General features: G+C 28.8%; 1 protein-coding gene across 1 annotated transcript in view; it reads right to left on the bottom strand.

The window, feature by feature from the left end:
• The window catches only part of LOC103310206 (protein FAM200B-like), a 33,845-nt gene extending 23,971 nt beyond the window's left edge, over nt 1-9,874 (bottom strand). Inside the window, exon 1 of the mRNA XM_008187670.1 lies at nt 9,787-9,874. Within this exon, the coding sequence (XP_008185892.1) occupies nt 9,787-9,874 (88 nt within the window). The remainder of the gene's footprint in view (nt 1-9,786) is intronic.
• Between the last annotated feature and the right edge of the window lie 1,108 nt (nt 9,875-10,982).

Raw genomic sequence — 10,982 nt, forward strand, 5'->3', positions numbered from 1 at the left:
GCTTTTGAAACTATTGGAAAAATTTTACTTTTGACCCCCCCCCCACCCCCCCCAAAAAGTACCAACTAGATTCACTTTTCTATCAGAAAAGGTACTGTTGAAGAAAATCCAAGCACTTTTACTGTCCTAAAAGGTGATGACAGACACAAAAAAAATTAAAAAAAAAAAAAAACACACATCATTGTAAAATCAATACGTCATTCATCGTTCCACTCAGAATCTAAAAAAAGTTTAACGGACAGTCAAATTACATTTATATGAGTGTTTTATGGATGTGACACTCGATTTCTCATGGAGTGATTTTCTTATTTGGTTATATTTCGAAAACTTAATACTTTACTAAATAATTGAAATTTGAAACACCATATGTTTATTTTATAGTTTTCTATGTTAGATTAAAAATTGTGTCACCATTAGGCACAGTGACTCTTTAAACACCTAATGTACAGTAGAGCGTTACCCATTTACCCGCTGTTTTGTATTTCAGATTATTTTTAGGCTTTATGCATAATATTTCAATATAGACATCAACGCCAGCTGGTCCGTTTGTAATAATAATTATCATAAAATATATTGTATCATTATAACAGACGACCGGAATTGTGTCAGATTTTATAGTCTGCAGTAATGTTTGCTTAGAAATGAATAGTTTGATTATACTTAATACTGTAACAGCCACCGTAACCGATGATTTATTGTATGTTTGTAGCTGGCAGGCATTAAGGGAGAATTTCATAGCTGGGTTTCACCAGGAAAAAACATTTTTGTGCGATCCCATTGGCAAAAATAATAAGAAATCAATACAAAAAGAACAAACCATTGGAGGCAAAAAAAAAGCAGTTTCATTTATGGTAGATTATGCGTTAACGTAGTTACCTAACAAATTGATGCATTTCAATATTAAATGAAACCATTAGATATTCAAAATCGGTATAATAGTATATATTGTTAGACATTAAAAAAAATTCTTGCAACTGGGATGTGTACGGTTTAGAACCATATTGTCAGTCGACAGTGGAGAATTTAAGGGGTAGCAGAGGGGCCGCCCCTCCATCGGCTTAGCATCTAGGTTAATATATTGGGCCGTTTTTAAATATTTGTGTCGTAAATTTTGGAATAATACAATGGACCACCCCCCCCCCCCCAAAAAAAAAAAAATATATTTTTACATCCACCACTGTCAGTGGACGACGATTCCACAAATACACGATTTGCACGCATAATTCCTAAGCGATAAATTTGTTGACATTATCTCGAAGGTCGGCGGCTGACAAATATTCGAAATTTCGAGTGCAGGGCTTACCGTGAACGTGCAGTCTGTTGAAATCGTCCTTGTATTTACCTGCCTGCTTGTAACTGTGCCGTGCTGGCATTAAGCGATGACCGTTGACTTAAGCCCGGTCGGATCCCTTAAACCCATTTAAATGACGTGGGTGAGATACGAGCAGTGTGTACAGTATACCCACACAAACACACTGATGTACATATATGCAAAGTGCCTTACATGCGTTTGCGGACAAATTACCCTTTTAACGTCATATTGTTTTTACTCTCATAATGCACGAAAAGGACACCACACCCACCTTTCGTATGCCGTCTAGAATGTCACCAGCAAACACAAAAACCCATTAAAATATTATTACGCTCACCAGCATGCCTATCCGAAAGTCATTTTAATATGCAATATAATAAAATGTAGTTCACTAACGTACTTACACCGTGTTGTTTAACATTTTTTAATGTCCCGTAAAATCGTAGAACTAAGTCCAAGGATTGTCATCGTGTATACACCATATACTATTATATTATATTAGTGTACTTAGGGCTATGAGTGTGAAATATTTATAAATGTTATTTTTTTTTCAAATTTCTGTGGCAGTTTGAAATTAATGTGTATAATCTGTTAAGAATTATAGTTCTTTTACACAAAATATTTTACTAAAAATAAATAGATGCAATTAAAACTTTGGAAATTGATTTATTTTTAATGAGTACATAGTACATAGTAATTTCCATGTATTATAAATTACTATTAATATCAAATATGAAACTATTATGGACTATGGTTGTACCTATATGAACGCAGAAGGTTACATACTGACATATAGGCATACCTTATAAAGGCATAAAGCTATAGTACAATATATAAAACCACAATGGTTTAAGTGCCTAATATTTTAACTTCTAAGTAAAATATAGTTATAAATTATAATATTTGAAGGTACATTTTTTACTTTTGTTACTGTTACAGTGTATGCTGTGAATAATTTGAGATGCAATAAATAATAATTACGAAAAGCTTAAAAGAATATATTTCTTTGTTGATGGTAATTTAATTTTGTATCTACCTTTTTTGTCATTTGTCTATTAAAATTTAGATGTAAGTACTACTTTTCACTAATGCCTTGACATCAGATATGATTAACTTTTTATTAATTTCTGTTACACGCATAATATTATAATATGTGTATATTGTATAAATTATTTTAGACTTGAAAAAAGGTACCAACCTATATTATAATATTAATTTCAATTGAGTAGTAATGACAAAGTGTTCTACCTTTGACGACTGTGTGTGTTGACTTATGCATGGAAATTTATAAATATTTTTTTTCATTTGAACGCATATTATATATTTACACATGTAACATGTTTACACATTACATATTTGTGTATATCATATACTATGTTTGTAAACCATTGGTTGTTAAAGTTTTTAAGAATGTTATTCATTTAATTTTAGTATAAATACTAATATATAAAAGTGTCATGTCAAAGAAAAAAATTAACCTGATTTATTTATTTATATATTTAGGTATTTATTTATTTAAAAAGATATATTATATTTATAATTATATTTTGTTAAAAATTTATCCTACTAGCATAGGCGTAAATAGGGAGGGTTTTAGGAGTTAAGCCCTCTAAAAATGGCATAGCCCCTTCAAACATTTCCTACATTTTTTTTAAAACTTATTCAATTTTGATATAGTAGGGTTTCCTCCCAAATCTCAAACGTTATTTGCACCTATTCTTACTATAGGTATACTATCTTCTTATTGCGCACTACCTGTGGTGGTTTACGCAATTTATACTTTAGTGAAACTAAATTATTTTAATTATTTAACCAGTAAAATATTTCTACAATATTCACAGGCAATTAATATAAAATAAGTACCTAGTCTTATATATAATATATTATTTGTGAAAATCGTCATGTCACCTAACCTACATTGCACACTCAAATAACTTATGATTTTTAAAATAAACTCTAAATCATCTACAAGACTTTTGATACGCCACACGACATATTATTTTTATTTGTACCTATAGTATATTAGTGAAGTGAAATTCAGCTTGACATAATAATTTAATCTAGTTCAGTGATCAACTAATGCGAGGACAAATATCGAACAATAAAAATAAAAACGATGTAGGTACCTATAATCATAGGTAATAACGTATTATGACCTATGTTTTTCTATAAGTTGTTAAAAATAAGTTTTCTAGGCATTTTTCTGTCATTAATACTGCAAAGTTAACTTTAATATATTTTTTAATAAATATTTGAAACAAGAACGAATTAGGAAAGATAAATAGTAGGTAATAATAGTCATAATACAATAAATGTTTGCTCTGATGATTATATCCAAATTGAATAACAAAATACTCTTTTATCGTAAATTATAATCTGAAAACACCCAAAGGTACAATGTTCCGAGTACAAACAAAAAGTATCGATTTTACGTGACAAATTACCAGTGCCCGATATAACTATTGTATCTACATTGTTTGCACCTAGATAACAACGTTAAGCATATATTTATCCATAAACATTTATAGCTACGGCGAACAGAATTGAATATTCAATAATTATTCAACGAAAAATACATTTGTTGTTTTTATACAGTTAAAATACGAATTAAAGTGCATTAAAAGACATAAAGTACCTATATTATTATTATAACGTATATAGTTACTATAATATTTATATACCATACTAAACATATTCAGAGGGACCAGGACTTGAAACGAATACCGATTTTGGATACCGATTTTGAACACCGGTTTTTCCGTTATAACCGAAATCGTTATGGAAACTAAAAGCGAAATCGAAAAAAATCAATACTGGGAATCAAAACCAAAAATTAAATCGTAAAAAAAACAAATACCGATAACCTAAAACGAAATAAAAAAAATGTTTTTGGTTTCAAGTCCTAAGTGGTGCCCTACTTATCTACTTGAAGAATAAATAATCAAAAAAAAATACCAGCTGAATATTATGAGTATCTACTTGTCTTCATCTGAGTGGATGGTGGATTTGTTTTTTCTTTATTAATTTCTATTTTACCAATTTGTTTAAAGATCGGGTTTCCATGATAGAACCTGCAGGTATCATTTAAAGTACCATTGTGCTGGTCAAAGTCACTTTGTCATCCTTTAAAATAATATTATCGCTCTCTCACACAGGCACGCCGGGTTTGTGTAATTAGTCGAAATGTTTGGGTGCGTAGATAATACTATAATAGCATTGATTATACAAACCATTCATATATATAAATGTTCCATTGTTTCGTCCGTATATTTTGGTTTGCAGGGGTACTTGAATTAGATAAAGGTACTATAATTTTCTCTTTCATCTACTCTATTGTGTTAGTTGTTAGACTGTTGTACTGCTGTTTTTCCATCAGGTTTCTTCTTTACCTAATGATATATTATAAAGGCTAGTAAGTGCCTCCAGCTTAACCTAAGTACCACATTTAATTCTAACTTCTAGACCGATTAAGGACCAGTTAGTTAAGAGTTTGTAAGCTATTCCTCTAAAACAAAGATGACAAAGACGAACCCGTGATCAATAATATTATTCATTAATTTCATTCTGGGGATGAAATAGTAATTGAAGACCTCGGGGCAACAACCAAACACGTCCGGACGCGTCCCTTTTTAAAAAATGTTCAACAAACAAAAAAAAAATGTTTAATTTTTTAAAAAATGGTAGATTATAGTTTTAGAGTATCTACCACTATGCTCTTATAGATTAATGCTAACTTTTAATAATGAGTTGAGGAAGCAATAAAAACTTGTCAGGACATATCTTGTTGTTGCAACGTAGGTAATTCAATATTATTTGGACATGTCTGATTGTTGCACCAATCGATGCAGTTTTTTTTTTCTATATTATGAAGTGAAATAGTAATTTTGGCCAAAACACGGACATGTCTCGTTGTTGCCCCAAGGTCTTTAATTGTTTGTATTGTTAATAGATTGATTTAAATTGAATGCACCATGCACGTGTCTTTAAATTAAAGTAACGAAATAATAGTAAGTCTCTCAGATAAAAAGTGAGATGAGATAATAGATAACTTGTCCGGTTGTACATTTTTTTATTTAGATACCATATTTATAAAAATCACATTTATTTAAATAAAACGGCATCATTATTTTAAACATAATGCATAATAATATATTCATATAATTAGGATCGTTGTAAGGACTGTTAGGATATGATTTTTAATCACTAAAATATATATATTTCAACTAGGCATTTAGAGGTATAATCATAGTTATGGTTTTTGTGGCTTGTACCTTACCTATTGCTCAAAATCTTATTTAGTTAAAATAAAAATATGAAGTAGGTATCAATAGGTACATAATTATTACCCATTCAGTTACTTCTTCATGAATAATATTGTTAACAACCTAAAATTTTACTCATTCAGATAAGATAGTAAGGTATAAAGATTGTTCTTTTTGTTTAAAGTATAATATATTTAAGATGTTGCATATTATGCAACATCTTAAATAGTTCAAAATTATTAATTTATTTCTATTTTTAATTAAATTTTTGCAACTTATTCATCAGAAATCCGAATTTGAATAAGTTCATAATTCAAGGATAAAATGGGGGTTGAGTATGCTTGGTGAATCACGCTCTAAATTAATATTTTATTCCCAGTAATATATAATTATCACGTAAAGTTAACTTTTAATGTTCTTTTTTATTGTAGTCAAAGGTTATTAAGGGGCCGAGATTTTTTAGGACTACTTGATATAGTTTAAATTGTTTTATATTCATAGAATGTATTTATAAACGCCTAACTTTATTTCTTTAATAGTTTGATTACAGTACACTAACAATTTTCACACGAAATTGAAAGTTTTATGTTCTTTAAATTCGATTTATACAGAAAGCTATTATTGCACGTAGGTACTTAATGGATTTTATTTGTTTGTACATTTCTTTGAAAATCAATGATACAGTTAGGGAATAGTAAAGACGACGAAGGTGGCTGAAATTCTTCAGTGGGTAGTTATAGATATCGTCTTATCGGTTTCTTTTTAGTAAAAATGCTTTGTAATACGTAATAGCTTTGTAATAGCTTTAAAAATCGTATCTTATTTATTTTTTTAGGCGAAGTCTCTGAGGGTAGTGATAGTAATTGTCGATGTATAGCAACTAACAATTCAGTTTGGTTAAAACATAATAGGTAGGTACATCCCTTGAATTTGGTCATGAATACAAAGCAGTGATTACGTCCAATTTACCGATTTGGTGACAGATTTATTAGTGGAAATGAACCTGAAAATGCACTATTATAGAATGAATTATGGACTGTGTGAGATGGTATTTTGAATTTATTACCTAGTCGGTAACCACTGTTAGACGTTATCAGATTAATCAAGTTTAACAATGGGTGTGTTAATTTGAACATTTAATGGGACAAATCTCGTTATTGCAGTGGTTGAAATGGTATTTGTGTGGTGAACTCAGGAAGGTTCTATAATTATTGGCAATTGAATAAAATAATAACCTTGAGTTCTACCCCGGGAATATTACGGAAATAATATTAAAAAAATACTAAAAAGGATTTGTTCATGAACAAAGTTGTTGGGAATTGATTTTTTGAAATGTTTAAAATAATTATATATTGTATAGTCTATTTCAAATAAATAAATATGAATAAATGATTTGAAACCAAAAAATCTATTAGCATTCAGGTCTAATAAAACTGGAAATAAATTCGCCCAAAATATAAACAAATCAGAATAACCGCTAAACACCAACAATAATATTACATATTTCATTGAAGCTTATAGGTGATTTATACATGATGTCATTTATACATAAATTATTTAAAAAAAAAGAAACTAGAGAACAAATTCAAAAAATACCGCTATTATTTTAGGTAAGATTATGTAAGGTTAACTCACCACGGCAGTACTGCAAACGTATTTCCCGCGGTGCCGTCTGTTTAAAAATGAAAAAAAAATAAGGTTAACAGTGTTCAACATACGTAGTTTAAAATGCCATAATTTTTTTTTGGTAAAAGTAACAATTTTTAATGTTTATTTAAGAAAATTATTTATGTATTAATTATTATTTAAAATGACGTAATTTTCTAATATGATTTTATCACGAAATAAATATTATTTAATGAAATAATTTTCAATATAATATTTGATTAGTGTTACCTGTTGTACAGCGTTTTAATTTATAAATGTTTATTTTACCTACCCTGTTTTATGTTCGGGTCTACCTTCGTGGCTTGTGGGGTGTTAAATCAATAAAGTACCAATCTACCATCTGTGTTCAATTTTCATCATACAGATAGAGCTACATGAAACTTCTGGAGCTCGGAGATCATATTATTTAATAGCTAAATATAATAATAATACATCATTGTGAAACAATTATTATCCTAAAACCAAAAGTTCAAAAAATACATAATTTTAAAATGTATGTATATATCTATAAAATAGATATAAAAATATTGTTTGTTTAAATGGTCACTATATTTTAATACATCATTTCATATTATGCTATGCCATTAAATATAAATTTACCTATTTTAGAGAGAAAAAAGATAGCAATATAGCCGAACTTGTGGAAATAATTTTTTTCTCATGGTTTTTTAACCATAAACTCAAATAAATAAAAATATATTGACAAATGACACATTTTTATTTATAATAATAAGATGAAGATAACAATAAAAATAAGATAGATATTTTAATTATTAGAATTTAAAAATTAAAACAATAAAATAGTCTTGTACTATTTAATACATTTTTAAAAAACATATAAAATACAAATATTAATTTAAAAATTTTGAATCTTTCTTAATACGGTTTAATAATAATATTATTATATCATAAATTATAACAATATAGTTTTGATGGTTGTGTCATAAATTGTTTTGGTAGTAATTTCCTGAAAAATTGTTGGAAAATCAAAATATATTCCGGTAATCAATTTACCCCAACACCTGCCTCTCATCTGCCATCTGGCTACCATCTGTAGCCAGTTTCATTCAATAAATTACTGAATTCATGACACGTAAAGATCAATCCTTCAACCATAAAAATGTCATTCTATAATTTTCTTCATTTTTATTTTAAATTTAATACGATTGTAGCCATTAATAACTAAAATATTTCAATTATTTTTATTGATTTTAAAAAAGCCAAGTATAATTAATTTATCAAGCATTAAATAAATTATAAAATATAAATATAAGCCAAATACCACTCACTAATTCATTTCAAAAACTACTAAACGTATAAACTTGAAATTTGGATTACTAGTTTCTTTAATGATCTAGATATGCAATGGAAAGGATTTTCCGATATTTGAATTTTAAAGAGGTGGTCAAACAGGAATAATGAGAAGCGTGATGGAAACTTAATGTACTCAAAAACTACGACTTTGGCGAAGATCTCAGAGATTGTTTTTAGAGATATAAAAAAAGTTTAAAGAATAAGTAGTTTATACCACGTTCAAAAATATAGGTTCCAAGTGCCAAATGCTATCCACGACTTTTGGTTGCCCATCTACGTCACATTATTTGACAAACGTAGGTACACTGACGACGATTTGTCCATGAACTTTGGTACACTACAACTGTGGTACATATAAACCGAGATACACCTATGCGTATATACTATATAGAATTTGTCAAAAAAAAAAATACTGCATACGGGCAAAGCCTGGATATTCAGTTAATATTGTATAGGTACCTAAATGGAGTTTTGAAATTCTTATTTCATAAATATCTTAAAATATTTTTTGTTGAGTTTCAAACTTTTAATTTATAGTTTAATCACGTTTTTTGCAATTATTAGTTAGTTAAGATTACAAGCTAAAAATAAATCTTGATGATTTTGTACTTATATTTAATTGTTGTTTAAACTTATTAGGTAGTTATTTGGCACACATTTAGACATTTAGTTAAATAGTTAATTCGGCTGATTTAACTAGCAATATTGGATGAAAATGGTTAGGTTGGCTAACTCAAATTAATTTCTTAGATTACTTGAAAGTTATTAGGGTAATCTGTTAATAATATTCTTTGAAGAAGGCTTTTTGTAATACGTTTTTAAACGATATTAAATTCTTTCTCTTTTTAACTTCAATCAGCGTATTGGTTTGAAAATTAACTCCATTCGGTTTCTGTCATTCGCTTTTCTTTTTAGCTGTAAATACTAGTCACGCCTTTCACACTGTATGATCTTGTTCAGAATATTTCAGCTCGTTTACTTCATCTCCTACCACCACTATGCGACGCAAGCAGCGCCACCTAGTTGACTCTCCTACCATAGTGGAAGAGGTTTGTCAAATCTTCTCTCATCGGACCGTCGGACCGACGGCATATCGTAGTAAAGCTTATCGCCCGCGTGGCTTCATTATATTGTTTGGTTGTTATATATTTTCGTACTGTGCAAAGTGTTTGTGTTGTTGTTCTCGCCTAAACCTAATCCTACACTACGACTGGACCACGTCCAACCAACATTCCACTATCTTGTCGACGTAATTCCTATCTGGTGCTCCCTTCAACGGCCAATGCTTCCTTATATAATCAATTTTTACATCCTCCATCTTTATGGTCAATCTACTCATTTCGTCTTCTAATCAAACTTTACTATTGGGTTCTACTTTTCGATATTTTCTTTAGAATTTCTTAATTCATTATTCTCACAATTCAGCTTATTCTTAACATTCCTCTTGCAACACCTGTACATTTCAAACGCTTCTATAGTTTTTTTATTCTTCTATTGAGATCGTCTAAATTTTACTTTAATATAACAATATTGCCAACTTATTCTACACATAATATTATGTTTTTTAAACTATTTTTCTTTAAATTTATATTAATATTGGGTATTTGACGTGAATAGGTATATAAGATAGACGTTAAAAAATACTAGATAATAATTAGGACTGGAAATGTTATGTCCTAAAAAAACAAAAAACAAAAAAATGTTTTTATGCCCTAAAATTTCAAAATAATGCACCTATATAAGACACTTCAATTTTCATTAATTTTATACAAGTTTTGAACCAACAAATATTTTTTATAACATTTCTGAAATACTATCGTCAGTTATTAAAACCATTGCGTAAATCAAACTGCTTTTACACGTAAAACATGGGCGGCTGCTCGCTATCGTCTCATGACGTCATGCGGCTATTCACCAACTCTCATTGTCTTGTTGAATAATAATTTTTTTTATCTTCGTATTTTGACCGAAAAGTTTTTCATTATTTGGACCACAATAATGCACCAATAAATTTAAAATTAAAAAAAAAAATTGTGTTGTGATATCCTTTAAGCTATTAACTCATACTTTAATACCTGAATTATTTTGATTATTTTCGTAAATAAATATACGATACACGTTTAACGTTGGTATATGTGTAAAAATAATGCGCTAAAGTGTAGGTAAAATTTAAAAGCTAGCAATTATTGCAGGGTGTGGTTGCTGCAGCGGTGCCTTGGAAATCTTGAATCAGGATTAATATTTTGTCTTAATCCAGGACCGTGTAACTTATAATTATTTATAATTATATATATTTTTTAAAAATACCGAATGTCTATCATATTTGTTGGAATGTTCTATTTATGAGACTTTTACGATCATTCTATGCTTTAATAAAAAAATATATCAATATATGGTTGGATTATCTACTTATATTCTTTAAGTCT

This window comes from Acyrthosiphon pisum, chromosome X, assembly GCF_005508785.2.
Source record: "Acyrthosiphon pisum isolate AL4f chromosome X, pea_aphid_22Mar2018_4r6ur, whole genome shotgun sequence".
Taxonomy (NCBI): Eukaryota; Metazoa; Arthropoda; class Insecta; order Hemiptera; family Aphididae; genus Acyrthosiphon; species Acyrthosiphon pisum.